Source organism: Leptonotus elevatus, chromosome 12, assembly GCF_054856555.1.
Source record: "Leptonotus elevatus isolate MCC_2025b chromosome 12, RoL_Lele_1.0, whole genome shotgun sequence".
NCBI classification, from domain to species: Eukaryota; Metazoa; Chordata; class Actinopteri; order Syngnathiformes; family Syngnathidae; genus Leptonotus; species Leptonotus elevatus.
In genome coordinates, this window is record NC_141250.1 from 10,190,678 (window position 1) to 10,214,770 (window position 24,093).

Genomic DNA, 24,093 nt, shown 5'->3' on the forward strand with positions numbered 1-24,093 from the left:
CGTCGTCAGTGAAACTATGGAATCATTTTTAAACATGAGAATGATATATCAAACTTATATATTTTAAATATACATTTGAACATAAAACAATCATCTTTATCCTTCAAGGCCTGCCTCGGGGGTTGGTAACTGTGATTTTTGCTACGTCAGATATACTGTATGTTATTTTGAAGTATGTATAGGCACTATAGTTATTGATCCTTTAGTATTTATTTTGTGGTATTATTTAATGACACAAGCATTTAAGGTATTATTTATTTTTGAGTATTTGAGACATTTGAGTATGTATGGGAGTTTTTAGGGGAGATCTACAAGGAAGTTTTGTTATGCCGTGTTCTTAATGTGCAATGATTTCGACGTCATGCCTTGTTCTGCTTATTGTCGCATCACTGACTGACATTAATTAGATTACACGATTCCAACCCATGACACAAGATTACCATAAATCACCCGCTGGATATTTTTTTTGCCAGCCGTAGGCAAATTTCTAACAATATTTTAATAGCAGGATATTTTTTTTAACTACAATCTAGAAGTCTACAAAAAAGACCATTAAAACCACTTAGAGTGAAGAACAACCCTTCAGTGCAGTTTAAAACACATCCATTACACTATATTGCATATACTGCATGTTTTTTGTTAGCCACCATATATCATGAAATGTGTGCACAATTAAAGGAAGCTGTGATGAGACAATATTCATTCATTTACGAGAAGATAAATATAGTAGAAAAATAGAAATGCATATTTAATATACCAAAATCACACAATGTTAAATATAAAATAATAGGTTGCTTTTTTCCTAAAATTCATTAAAATTAAAGTATTGTAATACGTTTGAAAATGGTCTTTATACAACAGAATAATTTCCACAGTATGCTACTATTTATATGGATATTTTAATAACAATAAATCTGCTGCTAATTCAGGGACTTTTTCTATTTTGACAAAATTATTATAAATATTTAATAGTACACCAGTATAATTCACCTTGTTTTCCTTTTATTTAGTTGTTGTTGTTTTTATCCTCATTGGCTCTATGAAATCACAGCAATGTGTGTGGTGTCGCTTGACACTTGAATGTAACGTTTAAAGACAAACGAGTGGCAATAGACATCAAGTTAATAAGTGTCCAATTACTGTATATCCTGAATTTCCCTATTCTATTCTATTCTATTCTATTCTATTCTATTCTATTCTATTCTGTTCTGTTCTGTCAGAGGAAAATTGGTTGGAGGGCACACTAATAGGAAAATAATTTAACCTATTGGTGGTAGGCCTACTGTGGTTTGTCAATTTACTATATAGTTGTTATCCTCAGAATCATGGTTTTTCAATCCTGTATCTGTTCCTGCTTGGCCCAGGAACAGTTTTACCTTGGAGTGCAATAATTTGACCGACCTAGATTAGAATAAACTGTCCTGGTTCTCGGGGCACACTATCCAGCCCTTTTTCCTTGTCTCCCTATTCCCAACACAGGTGATTCCAATGACAGCTCATCAGCAAGCACTGGAGAAGCCTGCGTTGGAATCGGGAGACATGGAAAACATGGATAGTGTGCCCTGAAAACCAGGGTTGAGAACCACTGCTTTAAAGGACAGATATTTAGCCTAATTGTCCCACTTGTTTCTGGCAAAGCAGCCCATTTTGGTCACAATATCACAGCATATTATATAAGCAGAGTGGTGCCAGTAAAGTGTGGGAGAGGTATTTGATGGGAACTTGGAGGCGACAGAGTGCAAACACAATGTACTGAGCAGAGTATTCATCACAGGGGTCAGGGGGTCACTTAGGCCGAAGTGCTACTTCTTGGCACAGAATGTATACAACACTCTCTAGTTTATAAGGATGCTCAGTGACTTCCATGCACATCTGACATCGAACAAGTCACAATTAAAACCAAACTTTCGGGAAAATTAGGCTTGTAAAGTTAGCCAAAATGTCAGATGAAGTGGATCTAAATGGGACTGGAGAATTTAACCATTCTTTATGTATGTACTGTTTGTCCATCTGCAGCAAATGGCCATATGTATAATGGACTAGAAATCTACATGCAAAAACATCAACAGCTTTGTTTTTGCATGTAAATTTCTAGTCCATTTTACATATGGCCATTTGCTGCAGATGGACAAACAGTCAGACAGGCACAAACGTAAACACATCAAGCATTTTAGGCCAGTGTTTGGCGAATTTTGCTCTCAAAATGAATTTATGTTAAGTATATTTAACATATGGGATTGCAGTAGGATGGCATGGATCAGTGGTAGAGTGGTTATCCCCCAAACCTGTGGTGGGTTCGACACCTGACTCTTGAGTGACCATGATGAAATGTTCACCCAGCTGCTCCATCAGTCAGTCAATGAGAAGTACAGTAGTGTGAAGCAAAACTTAAAATGCTTTAATAATAAATGCTACCATTTTTAGTAAATCAACCAAAATAGTGTTAAATAAATTATACATAGCCTAATGATGTTAAGTAAATTCAACATCATGCCGATTGATCATTTTTATTGAACACAATTACTTTTAGTAAATTCAATATAATGTTGTTGAGTAAATTCAACATACCGGTAATAATGTTGAGTAAATTCAATATAACAGCATTGTGTAAATTCAACACAACTACATAATGTATTATCAAATTAAGAACATTAACTAAATTATAGTCACCCAACATTCATCCAATTTAAATGAAGTAGTTGCGTGGGATCGGTTGACGTAATTGTGTTATTTAAATCTGATGATGTATTTCTTTGAGTGCTGCAAATGTGCTAATTGTCCAGAGACGTTTCACTTAACACCTTCAGTCTTATCACCTCAGTGTAAAAACTATACACTGTGGAAGGAAGTTAATAATAAATAATAAAACAGTTTGGTCAAAGGCCATTTCCATGATTCAACTTCATTTATGGTGTTTTTATATCTGCTATATAGAGGTAGGTTTTCTGAAAAAGCTATTTAAAAAAACGGTTGCTTTGAGAGCGTGTTATTGGTCTAATACTACACCCTGGAGGTCAAAAGGAGGAAAATAAATATTCATGATTTATTGAAAGGGCTGGAGGTTGTCCCGTACGTAACATTTAATTTCCAAATATTTGTTTTCGTATTATTAATATAACAGTGGAACCTCCAAAGTCGCCTGGCCCAAATTCGTATAATTTGTAGTTCAACCAAAATCTTATGGATAGATATGCATCAAAAGTCAAACAATACTTAAGACCTCAGCAAATAGCATCAAGACTCCACAAGTGTGTTTTACTTTTTCGATGGCTTTTTTTGTGCATATTTTGTTTAATAATCAGTGACCCAATAAGAAACTTTCCGTAATATCAGAAAGGGTCTGGCTCCTCAGTACAATTAATTAATTATTAATTACATACACAAGAATTGTTTCAAGCTGATGATTAAGTAAATGCAGTTAGTACATGACGCTTGGACCCTTTATCTTTTTTTTTTTTCTGAATTACGGTACTTGAATGAAACATGATTGTGTTCCTCTGACAATAAGTGGTACCTTAACTTTTAACTTTAAATTTTTTGGGAGGTTCCACACTGTGAGCTGCTAGAGGTAGAAGAGTTTCTTTGAAACCCTTATTGGTGGTTTGTTGTCACGTGACCTATAACCGTTCACTTATTACATACAAGAATCAACACTCCACTCCACACCTGACTGAACGATCACAGAGAAGGTTAGGTGGCCTTTTCTTCCAAGGACATCACTTTCATATTTTACATTTGATTTGAACAATGACGGCAAAGAAGCGACTTGAATGGCAGAATCTTCTTCTGATACTAACAGGTACACTTTGTGTGTGTGTTTTTTGTGTGTGTCTATTTTCTTAAAATCCACACCACACCTTGATTTTATTATCATGAGTGTCAATCATTAATCCAACGGTTTACCACTAAACCGGAAGCAAGTTCATTTGCTTTTTTTAGTGACAACTCCCAATGCAACCAGAGAAAAAAATATTAAATTATTTTGCATTGCTGTTGAACTTGTCCAACAAAAAACACATCGCTATTTTTTATTTATATTAATAATAATAATAAAAATTGGAGACACAGTACAAACATCATTTTTTTGTGGACGATGACGATAAGTGTGTGACAAATAATCACAAATTATTGTTCATTTTAATATAATCAAGTGGAATATGTTCTGTACATTTAACTTCAAGCGACACCAGAGGAGTTTCACCTGTTCCACTTTCATTTCAGTGCTTCCCACCTGCAGTAGTTTGCAAGTGTCAATCCCACAGGAAGAATATGAGGCGGCAAGTGGAGGAGATATTACTCTGACATGTTCCTTTATTCCGGCAAATCCTAACTACAACATGCTGGTTCTCACATGGGAAGCGTATCCTGACGTGGCTGATGAGCCAATGGTGAGTCATCTTTGCATTTGTCCCATTAGCTTGTAAAAAAAAAAAAACCATTTAGAATTTTTTCTTTCTTTTTTTTTTTTTACATTTTATGCTTATGCCCTTTGGAATTTTTATACTGCCTGTTAAACCAGGATTTTCCTCTTTTGGGTTGTAAAAGAGGCTGGATGACACCTGTATAACAGGTGAATGGCGTGAGTGGGGTGTGAATTTTAAAACCTGACAATCACTTCTACCGCCCTGTTGTGTTAGGATCAATTGTTGCTTTTTGAAGTTTTTTTTTATGAATCACACCAGACACTGGCACCAGTGTCATCATTACACATCTTTTGAATGATTGCAGGATGCCGTGTTGCACATTTGTGGCACTATCCAACCTTTGCTGCGTTCTGTGTAAAAATCAGTCGGATAAATGCAGGATGTTCTGTTATGGTCATTTTCCAGGAATTATTTGTAAAAGATACAATATTTACGATAAAAACGGTTTTATACTGGATGATTAAAAATAAATTCCCTATTGTATTTATTTATTTATTTTTATTTTGTCTTTTGGTCTTTGTTCTTTAATATATGAGAATTTAATCTATAATTATTTTCCTCATATTGTTATTGTTATTGTTATTCTGAATGCACAGTATAAAAAAATAAATAGGGTAGGGTGTAGGATTACTTTGGATGTTATTGTGCTTCCATTAATTGTTTGCCACCGCAAATACCAAAAAGTACCTTAAAATGTCGCAAGCTGAAATCTGTCCAGTTATCGAAGGGAAATTGTTGAAGATTGTGGTGATCATACTGTATTTTTAATAAACCCTTACGATAAGCACTGTTTTCTCTTATCCATTTGTTGTAAAAAAAAAAAAAAAAAAAAGTATTTATTTTTGCATACTATAGATAACTGCATTTTAGGACATTGTCCAACCATGGGAGCCCAGGTAGCAAGCTTTTTTTGCTGTACTAGAATGACGTGCCATTGAACATCCATTACAGTACATGGCAGTGGCGCACTCATTGTCAGAGAGTGTGCAGGCCAAACTATTGGGCAGCCATCTTGTGTTGCCACGGTTATTGATGATCTGTTCAGTTTTCGCTGAAAACACTGTTATCAGTGTGTAATTAATAATCACTAGAATCCCTGTATGGAGTAATGAGAACCTCTCATGAACAAACTTAACTGTTTGCGTCAACCATTCAAAGTAAATCATCCTAGTGTCGTGAATTGCGAATGAGGTGGAAAACATCAATTCATTGTTTTTTTTTCATGCCCATTCTCTAGATACCAGTGGCCACCTATTTTATAAACAACGCAGTCGACATCGCACCCACATATGAAGGTCGGGCATTCATGGAAGTGGACATTCCTACACAACAGAGCACACTGCGACTAACAAAGTTGACCGTGCAGGACAGTCGGCACTTCCAGTGCAGCGTCAAAATACCAAATGACGATGAAGGAACTACCGCAGCCTCCACTTCCCTTCTGGTGCTGGGTAAGAACAACTTTTATGCTTTATGGTTACTGCTCTGTCCAACACAACTAATTGTTGATGACTTCATGTTTGTTTTGTCTTCCTGCAGTTCCTCCATCCAAACCTCTGTGCAGGCTGCAGGGAACAGCAGAATATTGGCACAATGTCACCCTCACCTGCATGTCTCAGGAGGGCTCCCCAAAACCGACGTATAAATGGAAGAGTTACAGTGTAGAAAACACACCCAGACAATTTCCACCCAAGACTAGCGAGAGTATGTTTCCTTTGAGCACATTTTAATTAATTGATTTATAGTGAAAACCTCCAAACTAGTAAAAAAAAACAAAAGTGGCACAACTGAAAAAATATAAAGTTACCATCTAAGCATTTAACTCTACAAGTGGGCTTTGCTTTTTTGCATTGGAGATTTTGTGATGCTACCACAATATGTCAAAGAGTTAATAACGTTTATAATATGATGGAACAAATGATTCACATAATTGTATGAGATTTTTTTTTTAAATTACTAAAGGAATTGGAAGTCAACAGAGAACCGATTGCATTCAGCTTAGTAGGTTTAACTATGAGACCTTACTATATGCGAAATATCGCAAAATTTACCATCTGCTTATTCTTTATCTTAGAGGATGGAGCACTTTCCCTGTTTAACATTTCAAGAGAGATGTCCGGATTCTATATCTGCGAATCAACAAATCGAGTTGGCTCAGAAAGCTGCAACTTCACCTTAGCAGTGATGCCTGGTGAGTATCAACATCCTGCTAACCTGTGTGCATGAGTCACTACACTTTATAGTTACTTTTTAGTTATACTGATTTTATCCTATATATAACAAGCACTGCTTCCAATGAACGGCTGGAAAAACCAAGAACATGGTACAAGCTGTGAAACTTGACTGCAAAGTTAAACTACACCTCGAACTGGCCAACAGTCAATCACAGGGCACATGTAGAGACACCGTCAGTGACTTGGCTTTGAAAATATAAGAACAAAACATCTTGTCTGTCCTTCTTCCACACTCTAGCCAACATGAACTACGGGGCCACTGCAGGCATAATTGGTGGTGTTGTCGCTGGATTTCTTCTTCTTGGCATTCTCAGCTTTTTTTGCTACAAGAAGAGGTCTAAAAAGAACAAGAATGCTGAAGGGTATGTCCTGTTTAGTCCTGAATATATCTCATATAGTTAATATCAAGGGTGGAAGCACCAATCAACTCTTAATCACGTTGTTTCTGTTCTTGATGCCTCAGTTCCCCCAAAGAAATTGAGTTTTCCGATGCTCCTGAAGCAGCTGGAACTCAATATCAGGATGAAGAGTCTAATGTCAAAACAAAGCCGTCGGAATACAAAGACGCCGTTCCTCAAGACAATCATAACACGGGAACTACTGAACTCACACCGGAAGAAGATCATCGTCATGGTTCCGATAGTGGTAGATATATTAACGAGCGAGACCAGGATAGCCAGCGAGATCAATACCGTGGTAGCCGTGACCACCTTGATAGGAATGAGTATAGAGGAAGTCGCGACAGGCTTGACGATCACCGTGACAGTCGCGACAGGCTCGACGATCAGCGCAATCGTTACGGTGGCAGTAGAGAAGGCCTCGCAGATCGGAACGACTGCAGAGGAAGTCGCGACAGGCTCGACGATCAGCGCGGTCGCTACAGCCGCGATAGGCTCGATGATCAGCGCAATCGTTACGGTGGCAGTAGAGAAGGCCTCGAAGATCGGAACGACTACAGAGGAAGTCGCGACAGGCTCGACGATCAGCGCGGGCGCTATGGTGGAAGTCGTGATCGCCTTAATGATGCCTATGATCACTAGCTTGAAGTTTCTCTATTTGATGTTCAGAAAAGTAACTGGATAAGTGTGTTTTTTCATTTTTTTAATGTCGATTCTTATTTTCAATATGCTTATTTTTAACGTCTAAGTCAGGGATGGGCAACTTAAATGATTGGGTCAGGGGCACAATTTTTCGTCAGTACTGGGGCCACATAGGGCAATGCAATTCCTAACCAAATGTATGTATGACAAAAATGCCATTTTCAATATGAGCAAAACAAAGAACAATATATTTCATTTGTGGTTCTCGTTGACATAATTCCCTCACGGAACTGTAATTTGTTGAGTATGTTCATGAGGGGGGAATTAGAGTGACATACTTCCTGTTTTGGATGTTGAGTGATGTTCAGTAAAGTCTTTTGTGACACTCCTTGGCTTCGGCACTACACACTATACATTTTTCAATGCTTGTATATAGAAAAAAATCCAATATTCAGCATTGAAGCAAACAAAGAATCAAGGGGCCACTCAGAGTGATGCTGCCATGCCCATCCCTGATCTAAGTGATGTTTTTTGTTGTTGCTACATTTTATGAAACTGTAATTTTAGCCAAAATACACCTCTGTAATTCTTCCTTACATATATATTTTTTTTTTCATTTTTTAATGTGTAATGTTACAGTAAGTTATTGAGTTATAATTTGATTTGTTTGACATCATTTGGTAAGCTTTCCACTCCCCGGGAATCTCTTTCATTCACTTGTGCTGAGGTAATTGTGTTTGGCTTGGCTTCAATAAATGAATCATAACTACGAGTAGTCAAATTATTTATTGATTTTTACATGGAATGGTTTGTTAGAAACATAAGACATGCGGTATGTGGGTGATTTCACAATCGGGGCTTTCATCATATTATAAAGGTATAAGACTAAATGCTTTTTAATGTAAAGAGATCGGGGGGGGGGGGGCAAGCAAAAAAAAAGCAACTTTAATCTTATATGAACTAGAAATAGTTTTTTCTTGCTATGTTGAAGTGTGGATTCTGTGGGATCGAACGAAGCATATCTAAAACCTTTTAAAATTAATGTTTCAATTTGGGTTCATATAACCAACAACAGAGGTGTGAGCCTCCCCATTTGCGAACCTCACCACGCGTCACTGGTTTAAACATGACAAAACATTTGTATTGTCTTATAGTACTTTCATGTCAGAGGGTAAGGGTGACCATTTCTACCCCCTCCCATATGGGACTCCCTCACTCCCACTCGTAATGAAATGGTACAGTCCGTCCCGTTAGTTGACTGTGGTCGGAGTTTCTCCTTCGCTCAGCAGCAGGCGGTCGGTCGACAACCGAGCCGTTAGAAATGCCAATAAACGCCTGCTCCTGATCGCCAAACGGACTAAATGATGGATTTCTATCGCTTGGCCGTTTCCGTAGTAGCTTTGGGTAAGTGCAAATGCTTTTGTTTTACATCGATTTAGCGTCTTTGCAATATCAGCGCAACAGGTTGAAGCCTCTTTGAACCACTTCATAACCACACGATGCTTCGTGTAAAAGAGTTTTGCGCCACATTCTTTGATTTTTGCATTAGCGAAGTTTGTTTTTACCATTAGCTTGTTTTATAAACGTATACATAGTTATGAACTACTGTATAATAAACACACGCAATGGCGTATGCTATGCTGGTTGTGGATAGCCTACTGCAGAACTTGAATGTGCTCACGCATCCATTATCAATGAATGAAGAGGAACTGATTGTCCAGGATGAACAATTTTCAGAATGTTCATACATTTTTCCTCTGTGTCCCTAACTGTCATGTAATTTATTTAAAAATATGTTAACCTATTTGAAATTAAAGTTATATTAATTTCAAATTACAAATAATTACTTAATAGTATTAATAATACGCACGACGTACAATAATAGTAAGAAAAATTCCTTCTATATTAAGTAATTAACATTAAATAACCATAAAAGTGTCAACTGATGGAGACCCCCAAAACGGCATGTTTGTTCAACCATTAACATTGCATCATCAAAGAGAGCAAGCCATTTTCTACACTTTAGATTGACACCCACACTTGCGCACTGACCAAAATATTGTAGCGTTTTTTTAAATAACAAATTTGCCAAATTCTGACTTATGAGTTTTCGGCCCAACATCATTGATGTGATCTATTAAAATAGACACCCCCATAATGAAACATGGATTATATGCAATAGCTATTTTTTTTGTTCCTCTCCTATAAATTTTAATGCTTTGTATGTTCAAAACAATGTATTTTTGTCTTATCAAACATGGAGCTGTAGTGAGTCTTATTAGTTTTTGTTGGACAAATGAGTCAATATGAAGGAATGTCCAACTGAGTAAAAGCAGGAAATGTGGAAAGGAAAAGACTGACAGGAAACATGCTCCTTTGTCATTGGTATACATGTTTAAAACAGGCTTTCCCGTCATGCCGTAACATCCATAAGGAACACAACTAAGATGGACTCAAAAAGCAAGAAATTATATGCCTGATTCGCAATCAATAAAAATCCTCTTGTTTTAAGAAAATGCCAATTTTGGGCCTTTACCCCATGTTTGAGAAACCATGCTTTAATCTATAAAAAAACAAACAGTTTGAACCTTTCATTAAAGCAGCTGAGTAGTATTGAAATGACGTGGTCAGGTTACTCTGTGCTCATACTTTACTGTATTCGTGGGATGTAACGGTTCGCTCTTAATCCTAAGCAGTCACTTGGTCTGTTCACGCGCAGCTGGGTCAGGCCTGAGCTTCTCATTGGATGGGAGTGAGTAAACGCCTGCCCCTTTCTGGTCCTCAAATGGGACAGGAGAAGGGGGGGTACTGCTTACAAACAATGGGAAACAAAGCGAAGACTTGTGGGAGGAATGTCAGAGCGCAGTCACCTCTAGGGCTGAGAAACTAAATACTCATCATCATATATATGTATATATATATATACGGGAAAGGCATTAAAACTGACTTTGCTATCAGGTATGTCTTTTTAGGGCGGTTGCTCCTTTTTTTGTGTCATTTCCCGTCTTTAGGAGTTGTTTACAGTGATTTCCTGCCCCTCCTCAAGTTAACACGGTAGAAAGCAGCAACAAGTGTCTGCCCGTTTCATCCACTCCCTCCCTCTGTGATGACTACCCCCTGCCTCTTCATAACCCCTCCTAATGCACCCACTCCCCCCACACACATTGGAATTTAACCCTCCTGACACTGGCAACCTCCCCCCAACAAACGAAGCGAACGTCTGCCTTTTGTTTTGATACTGGACACGTTATCTACCAAGGCTGCTTATCCAGGTGCAAAATGGTTAGTTTGATTGGTTGGTTAAGTCTGTGTTTCCCAACCTTTACTGAGCAAGTAGTTTTCACAACAGAAAAATATCAGGGACAACACCAAAGAAAATTCGGCCATTTTTTATTTTTTGGTTTGGCTTTGATTTGCAAGTATAAATTTGAGATACGAGTGCTGAATGGTGGCATCAAACTCAACTCACTACACAATAAGCTGCACTTTGGCAAATAGTGAACAATTCTTTGAAAAAGAGGTAGTTCGTTGACATGCCACTTCATTTGAAATTTACTGTCAAATTAATAACTGGAAATAATTTTGTTCAGAGGCGCCTATCATGTCATCCAAATTCAAATCAACACAAAAGCGAGGACACTTAGTCATGTAAAAACAAAACAAGGTGGCTATGACAGCATAATGGCCATTCAATTGATGGAAAATGTGATTAATGTCAGAGCTATTAAAAATATAATATATATATATATATATATATATATATATATATATATATATTATAATATAATTGTAGGTCTAGTAATCAGTAATTCTATTACATGGCTGGAGCCTCACTTTACAAGAGGCTGACATGACGTTTCGCCGCCATCTTCCTGCCCAAAAGACAACTTTGCGAACGTAGTGCTTGCATCGAGTGTCAGATCCAATGGGTCGACCGCAGCTTACCTTTCCAAGTAGCCTTGGAGTGCAGTTCTAGGCATGCTGCCACACTTCTTTTTTTTTAAACTAGCTTCTCCTGCTAGCCAATCTAGTTAGCCACTCCAGCCTATGGCTCCGACTTAATTGGTGATGATAGCTACATCTCGTGGTCACTTATTACACACTGGGGCTTTAAAGTGCAAATAACTTTGTCTTTAAGTATTTATCTCAGCTATTCTTGAATGAAATGAGTATTTCTTTTCCCACAACACCTAATTCTTGTGTCATTTTTTTCAGTGTGCCTGTGCGATGGCATGCACGTCATGGTGCCGGAGAAGCAGCAGTACGCCATGCTCTTCCAGTCGGTGGTCCTACCGTGTCACTACCAGACGTCCTCCACCCATACGCCAGTGGTGCAGTGGTGGTACAAGTCGTACTGCAACGACCGTACCACCGACTCCTTCAACATGGCTCAGCGCCTGCTGGGTTCGCAGGCCTCGGATGTCGCCGACAAGTCCCACCTGGACTGCGGCGACAGCGGCCGCACAGTTCGGGTGGTGGCTTCGGCACAAGGGTCCACCATGACGCTGGCGGAGCACTACATGAACAGGGATATCGTCATCATAAACAGTAATAACATTTATTAGTCTTTTAATGGTGTCTTTAAGGATTCCATCCATCCATCCGTCTGTCTGTTCATCCATCCATCCATCCTAGCACTTGTCCTCATTACACTCTGGACTGATCGCAGGTCACATTGTGTTGGGTGGAATCCTCGCATCTCCAAATCCACCAGTTTAAGGATCAGAGTAGGAGGGGTTACAGTCTTTTGCTGAAGGGCCAAATTAACCTCTCCAGCCAGATTGATAATTGTGATTCACTCGAGGCAGTTCTTCACATTATCAATCTGTTTTTTCACTAGGCAGACCCGTTCGGGAAAGGCGGACTTGCTCTACAATACTTTAAGCTGATTGAACGATGCGGCATCTGTGCACATTTGTTTTGACCAATCAAGGCAATGGATGAAAATCTCGTCTTCCATCTCGCCTTGGGGGGGCACGAACATCTTTACCAGATAAAAAATTACGAAACGCCTCTCACTGTTCAAATTTAACAAGTAAACAATGAGTAATTCTGCGAGAACATAATTCATTGCAACATCCATTCGTCTTGGAACAACAACGGCTGATTGGTCCGACCTAAAAAAGGTCAGCTGCAAACGTATCAGCGTGAGCGGTACAAGATGTATTCTCCGGAGTTTGTGAACTCTCAAATACCGCAAGAATTCATCTTGCTGGCAAGGTTAGGGCCACATTAGATTTTTAAAACACCAAGATGAGGTAAATTATAATAATAACTAGAGCTGCGAGCAGCTATAAAGGGCCCTCGCAACCCTGGCCACGTTGGGGTACTGCTACATAGGACAAGGACCATCTAAAATGTAAATGTTTTTGCCAAGCCTTGTGTGTGCAGTTTCATTAAAAGGCCAAAAATGATGCATAATTCCCCCCCCCAAAAATCAAAATGGCGGACTTCCTGTTAGTTTGCCACAGGACCATGGTTGGCAATCACTGCCGTCAATAAATCCTTTTTGTATTTACCTCACAATAGGCCCCAATCACCTGTGACGACCCCTTTATGACCTCTATTCAACCGTGGACCCCTTTTAAACACAAAGCCTTATCAGGAAAAGGCACATGTCTTATGGTTATATACAAGTGTGCCACATTCAACAGGAAGCGATGCATGACGCACTTTGCAACAACATGACAATAAGACTCCTGAGGTCCTACAATTTGAAACATTATGTAAGAATATTTGGGAAAAATATTTCAAACCTTCATTTTTTCATGATGTCATAGGAGATCATCATAGTATGCAAAGCCTCAATTCACTAAGAATCAAAGGATCAAAGAAGAATGCTCGAACAGGCGAAAAAACGCATTGTTGAATCATGTGACTGCCAGGCTGCGTTTGATTGTTGAACAGAGACAGGAAATCTCGCAAATAATCACAATTGTGCAAGTAATATAATATATAGATAAAAAATAAAAGTAGTGAACGGAATGCAGCTCATTGTAATGGAGTAAAAGTACAGTTTGTTCTTAGCACAGAAACTCAGGTAAAAGTAAAAAGTATGTTGCATCAAAACTACTATATTAAGTACAAATCTATTCCAAAAGTCGACAAAGTAAATGTAGCACGTTACTGACCAACTCTAATGACTGTGTCAATCATGAGTAGGCCTATAACCTCATACACGTTTAATGTATGACACAGTCAATCAGTTCATGAAATCTGTTTTCTTATTTTTGTGCAGAAGCAGACCTGCGAATCGGGCAGGTACGATGGGGTGACAGCGGAGTGTATTTCTGCAAAGTCATTGTTTCTGATGACCTGGAAGGAACGGACGAGGCCCACGTGGAGTTACTGGTGCTAGGTATGAAAAAAGCTTCATTAGCTGGAGACTACATTAGGTACACCAACACTTTTATCAAATTAGGGGAAAAAAGGAGAAATACAGCGCCTTGAAAAAGTATTAGCCCCTCCCTGAACTTAAAAAAATATATTTTGTCACATTTCAAACGTGAAGACATAAAATTATAGAGTTTTTTTGTAAAGAGTCAACACCAAGTGGGACACAATAGGGAAGTTGGAACAAAATTCATTTTTAATAAATAGCTGAAAAGTAGGGCGTGCAAAATGATTCACCCCCTTTTCTCTCAGTGCAGCTAACTAACTCCAGAAATTCTGTGATGATTTCTGATTGATCCATTGTTGACCTAAATTACTAATGATGATTTAAAAAAAAGAGTTCAGACCACTGCAAACCTACTAAAACCCGGTTGTCCGTCTAAACTTTTAGCCCAAACAAGGAGAACTGTAAAAGAAAAAAGGACTTAGGCCATTATTTTAGGAAGGTGTTGTCATGTATGCCTAAAAAATATCACTGTTTCTAGCTACATTGTATCTGCTCAAAATATCAAGTATTTAGTAAGTAGTAGGAGCACTTAATCATTTTTCTTTTGGATATATTTTGGAATGATCATGACATTCACCCCTTCTGCCTCGCCAACTCTGCTCACGTCCTCCTCTATCGCCACATTTCTTCATCTTTCATTGAATCACTGCACAACTCCTCCACTCTCTCTTTGTTATGAAGTCTTGCGGTATGTGAATGGCAGTCCAGAGTTACATTTTATCTGAGGGGAAACATAGTTTTTTTTCCGTTGCTTCATAGTTTGGCGGCTAGCATCTTTGTATTCTAGTTCTTCCCGTTAATGAGATTGATATTGTGGTGCGTATATGTAGGACGATTGCTAGGTTACCTCCCACAGCACATTGCTGTAAACTGTGCCCCAGTTTACAGTTCACAGGTCCCCCTTTTGTCCTTTCACATAGAAACCTGACAGTAAGGTCGCCGCGCCCTATAAGCAGAGTACGCATAGTCGCACCATCGTCCGTGTGGGGCAGGCATGCATTGCGATATTGAGCGTGCACGTCATTGGTGAGCTTCTGGCATGCACTTGACATGTTACTGAAACATCTGTCAGCACCCGTACCCGGGGGGGGAAGGAGGAGGGGTATCACTCGTCGTGCATGCATTTGACGCAACATTATTTGTTTTTATTTAAAGACATTAAGATCCTAGTTTCAAGTATTATAATTGTCAGTTACATACACAAGGTTTCGCACACAAAAAAAAAGCATAGGGCGCCCAAAGGGGGTAGCGGCGGCACTGCACTTAGGCATAATATATTCTTTATCTTCTGTAAAAAAAATTGAATATTTCAACATCTTACATAGGGACATTCACTAGTAGTAGTAGAAATATGTCACAAGAACTAACATGAATTCAGCCCATCCATTCTCTGTACCGCCTATCCCAGTTGACTTGGGCGATAGGTGGGCTACACCTTGAATGGGTCACCAGCCAATCACATTAAGTTCACATTTAGTTTTGCTAAAAAAAAAATCTTCTATTTTAACCTCACTGTTAGTTTTTACATTTTTGCTTGACATGTACCGTATGTCTTACAAAGCATTGTGTGGCTTTTGTAAAAGGTGCTATAGCATGTAAAGGCATTTGCTTGCTTGACACTGAACTGTTAACATCTGTTTAATATGCTAGCATGCCCCAAAAAAAAAAGAAGAGCTAGTGCCAAGAAGTTCAGTCATTTTCAAACATTAATGTCAGTCGTGTTGTTTTAAATGTTGTTGGGGTTTTTTGGGTGAGAAATGGTGTTCAGTAAAGTTTGTATTTCAGGAAGATGGTCTAAATTTATAAAAAATCATTGCTAATTTGAGACCTAAAAATAATTTTCTAATTGGAGAATTAGCTTGTTAAAAACAGTGCAACAGAAGTTCAATGTAATTTGTTTTAATGGTGTGTGTGTGTGTGTGTGTGTGTGTGTGTGTGTGTGTGTGTGTGTGTGTGTGTGTGTGTGTGTGTGTGTGTGTGTGTGTGTGTGTGTGTGTGTGTGTGTGTGTGTGTGTGTGTGTGTGCGCGCGCGCGCATGGGTGTGTGTGTGTGTACTGTAGACGATTAAACTTAACTGCTTTTCAGTTATGCTGGTTTATTATGGGCAATTTTTTAATTAATCGACGTACTTAATGATGCGCGACTGCCGACCATTAATCAAGCAAAAGTAGCTGCCAATTTGGCATGATCTTATCTGATTTCCACTCTTGCTTCCTGCTCCCTCTGCGGACCTTCCCCACTTATCTCCGTCTCTCTACAGGCAGGGAATCTGAGCCGGCTGATATCCTACCTGAGTTTGATGTGGAGATAATGCCAGGTATATTTTCAACACTTTTCAGCTTTATGCTTTGCCTCTTACTGCATCATTACCTCCTTTGTTTTTTTGTTTGTTTGTTTTTTAAAGTTTTTACTGCCACTGGTCAATTCATTCAACCAATATTTTGACAATGACGTGTTAGAAACGATACTTGTATCAGTTACTTTAATTATGCATGCATGTTAGATAGGAGTCACCTGTAATTTGTGTTGAATTTCCCATTTTGGTCGATTGTTTGGTTTTGAATGCAACAAACAGAAAACTTTGGAGATGTTGATTTTCACAAAATCAATGGTTTGCTATTTTATTTATTTATTTATTTATTTATTTATTTATTGTCTACTCTGATCTACAATTCCCAACTGGGCAAGGAAAATTGAAAAACCAATAGAAAAAATAGAAGAAACTTTTAGAAGGGACCACAGATGGGGGAATTCTGCTTCCAGGAAGACCATAATGATAAGACAACATGATACAATACGGTAACTGTCCGTTACTAAATATGGTGCCATATGCCAGATGGTATCACGTCAAATCTTCATCATATCATATATATCATATCACATATATCATATCATATCATAACATTACCATATCCCTCATACGATATGGTATGAAGTTACGAAACTATATCTCTCACTTCTCTAGGAAGATGACATGACACAATATGACATGGCACGATGTTGTACGATGAGACATGACACAATACAATGCTGTACAGTGTTACATAATACCATCAGAAAACACATATCAAGTAAATATCTGCATATGTTTGTGTCTGTATGACAGAGTGGGCGTTCGTAGGCAGCGTGGCTTTGGGCAGCATCTTGTTCCTGGTGCTGATGGGCATCTGCTGGTGCCAATGTTGCCCACACTCCTGCTGCTGCTACTTGAGGTGCTGCTGCTGCCCTGACACCTGCTGCTGCCCGCGACACTGTACGTAACATAACGTGTAGGTGACTTCAGCCACATTCCAAGTTTAAAACACTAATTGTCCCTAATGCAGTATACGAGGCCGGGAAGAAGGGGAAGAACGCGCCGCCCGCTCAGATGCAAATGTATCCCTACTACATTCCTGGTGTTCCCACTGTTTTGCCTCTTGCCCCTTCATCACACATGGAGCCAAAGCTCACCTCTGTGGCCTCTATCCCCTCCATTGCCACTATCCCTTCAGTGGAAAATAACCTGGCTGGAGGTGAGTGTCATTAAAAACTAACACATCAACTGACATGTTCATTGTCATCTCATATGCAATACAGTGCAAAAGAGTTAAGCCAGTTTTAGTTTTAGCAATGCTACAGTATTAGTCATCAATGCAGCAAAAAGAAAGAAAGAAAGGATTTTGGAACATGATCAGAAAATGCTTAAAAAAAAAAAGGATTAAGGGGATTTCCGCCTCAAAAAATCTTTACAATAACATGTTCTATGTAGCTTCACTAGTCTAAACACAGTATCTGATATTAGGTTTGCGGAATATAAACTAAGCAGCAAAATCCACCTGTGTTTATCCCACTGATCTGTTTATATTACTGGATAGTCGATAGGCCAAGTATTTTGAAGCCGCGAGGCCGCCATATTACTACTCCCAAGAAACATTTCTTGGCATACGATCCTAGTATCAAAATTGGAGATACATTTGAGACAATACTTAGAAATAGCACGATGTTTTAAATTTGTTAAACATAAACGAGGACTTGAGACATTTTACAACTTGCCTTATTAAATAGATGTGTGAAAACTCGGAGTTTGAACGTCTCTCGGTAATACATACAGATCCATCTCAGGGGGCAGCCATTTTCCCACTTGCTGTCGACTGAGAATGACATCACAGTTGTTCAGCAGGTAACAACCAATCATCGCTCACCTGTTTGGTCATGTGACATTTGCAAGCTGAGCTGTGATTTGTTGTTACCTGAGACGGATACAAATGGGTGGATTTTGCTACTTAATTCATATTCCACAAACGCACTATTAGAATGTCGTGTTTAGACTAGTGGGGGCGCATAGAACATATGATTGTAACGGACATTTTTTGGTGGACTTCTCTTCCAGATGATTAGCTAAAGCATTTACTGCAACTTCCCCTCACTTTGAGCCATTTTGTAAATCTGCCTGTCAGAATAATACTGTTTATACGAGGCTGGTTTATTATGTCTGAATGACTATATTGTGTCTAGATGACTATTCTAAAATAGGTCATTAAAATTACAAGGCTAGAAATGGTGGTCTAAGAATTTTGCACAGTACTGTAGAAGCATGTTTTTGTTCTGGTCTACTTACAATATACAGTATGTTTGCATGAATTTAATACTCATACGTGTTTACATTCATTAATCAGTTCATTAGGAACACCTGCACAATCTTGAGCAATATGAGAGGAACAGAATGTGCAGTTGTACCTAATGTTGTGACTAGTGTTGTTCCGATACCGATACAGATTCCGATTCCGATACCATACCGATACCTAGGTTTTTTTTTCTCAACATGAAAAAGCTGTCCTGCCATTGGTTTAGAGCATTCAATGATTCAATGGCTAATAGGATATCTTAGCTCGGCATGCAGTGAACATGTCACACATCAGTGAATGTCGTGCATGAGCAAGACATAAGATGCTGCATCCAAAGTCCTATATTAGCGTCAGAATTAACGGTATCGGCATGTTACTTGTTAGTACTCCCCGATACCACTGTTTTAATGCAGTATCAGGGCCTCTGTCTATACCTGTATCTGTATCTGTATCTGTATCGGAACAACACTATTTGTGACCCGTGAGTGTATGTGCGTGCAGTCCTTGCATGCATATGTGTGTTCGTATCCACAGTATACGGTGATTATCGCCTGAAGGCCAGTCGGGACCACAAGGGCTCTGTGAAAGTTCTGTACCGCATAAAAAATGAGCTTCCTCAGGTTCCCTCTGCCAAGATGGCCACAGTCAAACGTAAAATAGTGCAGATTAGACTGTTGTGTGTAATCTGTAGTGTAGTGGCATCGTGGCTGTGTGTGTTTGTTATTTTCCATTTGTGTCCTGCATGATTTGTGCAAATTAGGTTGTGCTGTTTTCCATTCTGACCATCCTATTGATTTCACAACATGAAATTGTATACTCGCATCATTTGCATTGTTTGATATTCAGATGTGTGTGCCCATACAGCCAGTAGCCTGTCAGAACTCAGCTCTCTCCATGAGGGAGGAAATGCAGATTTCAGACACACCTACCACACCGTCCAGATGAAGGCGCTTCCTCCCATCGCTGACACTGACGACCAGTCATCGCTGAGAGTGGCTCCACGCGCACAGGGCAGAAGACACAGGCAGGAACGAGACAACCACTCTGACGATGAACTGGACAGAAGGTAAATTTTTTTCGTCCTGCCTATGGAGAAATGACAAACTAGGGATGAGCATAGTAACCATGCAATTAATTTTGTTAAGGATTTGGTCAATTGTGTAGAATCATGGACTTATGGGCAATGCTGCTTACTTGCTATAGTGAGAAATTAAGCCACCAGCGGCCATCTTGTGTTGCCAGTTGCTAAGCGCGACTAACTTGATGAATGCATGCATTTTGGCATTTTGAACTCAAATGTTGTGAAAATGCGAAGGGGAAAAAAATTGCAGAGTTTGATACTTCCTCATCTGAGCTATTGTGAGGTACTTTTAAGATCTTGTGTTGGTTACCGACGTCCCCAGTGAATCTTTTGGCATAGTTTTATCAAATACCAAAGAAAAAGGAAAAAATATTCCCGAGTGAATCCTTTGATGTTTGCTTCACTGAGTTCCTGTGAGGTACATTAAATTCTTGCAGAGGAATTGAACCGTTTGGTCGACCCGTCAACTTAGAGATCGACACATTGTCAATTGTTTTAACAACACGGATCCCTCTCTGAAAACAATTTACTGTACATAACAACTGCGGGATTGCTACAAAATATTATTGCAATAGCAAGGTTCAGTAAATTGGTGTTAATGGGGAAGTCAACCCCCGCCCAAAAATTCTTGACAATAATATGTTCTATGGAGCCCCACTAGTCTAAACAGGACATTCTGATTAACTCATTCACTGCCATTGACGGCTATAAACGTCAAAAATGTATTTGAACTATTTCTATTTGTTTAACTTTTTTCCACACTTGTTAACAAGAGTATGAAAACCTAGATTTTTTTAATTGTACATTTAGAACAGACATTAAATTTTTTGATTAATCGTGAGTTAATTAGTGAAGTCATGCGATTACTTACGATTAAAAAATGTAATCGCCTGATGCCCCGAATTTTTAATAATCTTTTTTTTTTTATTCATTCACTGCCATTGACGGCTATAAACGTCAAAACTTCATTTGAACTATTTCTATTAGTTTAACATTTTTCCACACTTGTTAACAAGAGTATGAAAACCTAGATTTATTTAATTGTACATTTAGAACAGACATAAAATTTGTGATTAATCGTGAGTTCATTAGTGAAGTCATGCGATTAAAAATTTTAATCGCCTGTCACTCCTAATTTTTACCAATCTTTTTTCAAATGAATTTATGGCAGTGAATGAGTTAATATTACATTTGTGAAATATGAGTTATGCAGCAAAATCCAGCCATTTATATCCATCTCATGGGGCCGCCATTTTGCCACTTGCTGCTCAGTGAAAATGACATCACAGTTGCTCAGGGCTCTGGCTACGACCAATCACAGCTCACCTGTTTTCTGAAGCTGAAACAACTGTGATTGTTCTTTTTTTAAATGGCTGGATTTTGCTGCATAACTCATTTTCCACAAATGTAATATTAATTGGAATGTCATGTTTAGACTAGTGAGGTCACATTTAACATATCTGCAAGGCTGTGAAGGTGAATGTGCATGGAGGAGTGAGATAAAAAAATATCTGGCGGGGAGAGTTTAGAGGTGGTAGGTAAGCAGTTGCACAGACAGCGGGAGTGGGTTAACAACTGGAAAAATACTGATGACGTCAGTTGACGTTGACTATTCTCATTTTACCATTGACTACAAAAAAAAAAAACTGAAGTTATTCAACTCATAGTCTTGCTTTTTATCTTAAATTAGGCCTGATGGCGTCTGATCGTTTGGAATAAATGCCTGCAAAAAAAAGCCAAAAATAAAAGCCAAACCAATTCAGAATAACATTTTGTATGATGTATGGGCTACTATTTTTATTTTTTTCGAAAAAGCAACACACAAGGAGTCAAATCTTTTTATCCATGTCGTGTCCCGTCCATTTCCACAGGTGGATCGCTCGCTCGGAGCACTTCCAGAGCAAGGCTTTGAGCAGGAGGTGCCGCGCTGGCTCACTGGACGAGCTGGAGGAGTTTGCACGGTCGTACGATTCCCGTAGCCGTCGGGCCGAGCCTCCAGATGTTCAGGATTACAGCCCTCCTCCGAGACGTCGCTATAGAGATGAAGACGACGGCTGGGATCGCGGCAGCCCCGCACCTTTACGCCAGAAGAGAAGGGGCACGTGGGACGGCGAACTCGCCTCCAGACCACCCTGTTACGGGGAATACGATAGCGGTTTCCTCACTCATGTGATGGAGAGAAAAGCGAAGGGGGACAGAGGCGCCGCAAGGCCGGATGAGGACAGTGACACCCCCTCCAAAGGCAGCTCCAGAGGGAAGGGCGGCAACAGCCACTACAGCCGCTCGCCTAGCAACCGCCCAGAAGAGGATGACCCTTTGCCTCCGTATTCTGAGTGCGAGGCGGAGCGCTACCGCAGGGGCATGAGTAGCGACTGGCACCGTACCAGAGAATCTGTCAGAACAGAGCGGTTTGACACCACAGGGCCTGCCATGACGTCGTTCTCGTACACGAGGCCCCAGCAGGGGATGACCCTCCCATCACAGGAGAAAGACAGGAGATGCAACCTGGTGAGTTATTTGTAGCAGGAGGAAATGACATCCAGTTAACAGCATTCTCCCTCTACATCATGGTCATTGTTCATACAACCACTACTGTATTATTATAAAAAAAAATGTTTTACAGTACAGTATTCATGGTACCGTAGTAGAGCGCTTTGGGATTTGGGGTCTGGTCCATGTGACTGCGGTTTGCATTATTTATGGATGAAAGGGGAGGGTTTTAAACAAAAACAAAGCTGAACTATTATGTACGCAAGACCCGAGGTTCACACAAGTCTCTATAGGAAACGCTGTCTTTACATGATTCGACTGCATGATTAGCGGTGCAGTTCAAACAGCGTCCATTAGAGCATGGCAATATAGACAAAAGTATTGGGACACGCCTCTTCACAGTTAGGACAGTTTAGGGAAGAAGCATTTTTTCTGTCCCTGCTCAGATGAGTTTGGACTACTGTGGACATGAAATACTATAGGGCTGAACAATTTTTGAAAAGTAATCTAATTGAATTAATTGAATTATTTTTTTAGTGCAATTTTAAATGCAATTCTTTTTCAAGATTTTCCTTCCATTTATTTAATTTTTTTTTAACAAACACAAGCAATACATTAATTTCTGTCAGATGTATTAGACATAAATGTTTTGGGCTTATAGGTAAGATTTATGTAAAAATAATAAAGGCAAATGAACCATGAAAGAGAGGTTATCTACTTAATTGACTTGCAGTCGTTTACGATTACAACAGATTACAACAAACCAATACGTGGCTTTCTCACTTCAACTTTTTCATGCTTTATGATTCATGAAACAAATTACAGTTATATGTGGACTGATGTTCTTAATCTTATTTTATCTTATCTACTGATCTTATTAATAATATACTAAATAAATAAAGCTTACCAGTCGACCAAAATGACGCAGACTCCTATTTGGGATGAATACAAGTCAATATTTTCTTCCCTTTTTTTTCTTCCATTTTCACTTGTGTGAAGTGGAATGACCACGTGTCCTAATACTTTTGTGCATACAGTTAACATTTTTGCTCTTCCTGTCAACAGAGATAAGCAAAAAGCCAAGTACATCTGACCCCTAGTCCATGGAATGACAATACTGGCCATTGGGGGCATATGCTGTGATGCATTTTTAACCTTGTTTCTAATCTTTCATTTCAGCATCTCTCAGCATTCACACAATAATGGATTTATTTTTATTTTTATGTCACTTATTCAACATCCATATTTTACAATTACCTGCTATTAACCCAGTCTCATGCTTTGGCTACTTATCACCACCGTTTCAAGCATGAATGCATGGTCTCTTAACACGTGGCTCTCTCACTGTATTTCCTCGACAGAGCGCAACACTGAGCAGGAACACTCTCGAAGTGTGACCATAGCTTCACACCCGTCCTGATGGATCAAATGCCATCTCTTCCACCATACAGCATGCGCCACATTAATGACTTGATGGCCTGGAAGGACTTTGCCAGTGTTCACCTTTGAGTGCTACAGTTTTATTATTACAAAAGTAAAACTCAGGTTCGTTTTTTTTTGTGTGTGTCAGTTGTAATTAATGTATAGATACACATAATCTTCCTGTTTGTACAACACTGAAAGTTGCAATTGTTCTGCAGAGATTATTGGCACTCTTCAAAAAACAACAACAACTCTGAAATGCTATCATGTTTTTGTTGGTTCATGTTAATAAAATACATTTTGCATATTTTATGATGAGTGTGTTTCATATTGCTGTATAGTATACTGTACATATAACAAGTTCGTTTGAAAATGTATACATACCAAGTATATTATTA

At 39.0% G+C, this 24,093-nt stretch overlaps 2 protein-coding genes across 3 annotated transcripts; both read left to right on the forward strand.

Moving 5' to 3' along the window:
• Positions 1 to 3,652: 3,652 nt before the first annotated feature.
• On the forward strand, positions 3,653 to 8,270 carry LOC147164496 (cell surface A33 antigen-like). The gene is made up of 7 exons (XM_086091267.1): positions 3,653 to 3,799; positions 4,222 to 4,388; positions 5,662 to 5,875; positions 5,964 to 6,128; positions 6,499 to 6,615; positions 6,897 to 7,020; positions 7,122 to 8,270. The coding sequence occupies exons 1-7, from the start codon at positions 3,748 to 3,750 to the stop codon at positions 7,696 to 7,698; spliced, it is 1,416 nt and encodes a 471-aa protein (XP_085947393.1). The 5' UTR covers positions 3,653 to 3,747; the 3' UTR covers positions 7,699 to 8,270.
• A 583-nt stretch (positions 8,271 to 8,853) lies between these two features.
• LOC147164497 (immunoglobulin-like domain-containing receptor 2) lies at positions 8,854 to 24,002 on the forward strand. Of its 2 annotated transcripts, XM_086092141.1 has the most exons (9): positions 8,854 to 9,102; positions 11,914 to 12,246; positions 13,937 to 14,056; positions 16,359 to 16,415; positions 17,205 to 17,351; positions 17,422 to 17,610; positions 19,567 to 19,768; positions 21,655 to 22,291; positions 23,635 to 24,002. In XM_086092141.1, exons 1-9 carry the CDS (start codon positions 9,060 to 9,062, stop codon positions 23,668 to 23,670), a joined length of 1,764 nt encoding a protein of 587 aa, XP_085948267.1. In that variant the 5' UTR covers positions 8,854 to 9,059; the 3' UTR covers positions 23,671 to 24,002. The 2 variants fall into 2 exon arrangements, with proteins under 2 accessions (XP_085948267.1, XP_085948268.1); XM_086092142.1 differs by lacking the exon at positions 16,359 to 16,415.
• Positions 24,003 to 24,093: the final 91 nt, after the last annotated feature.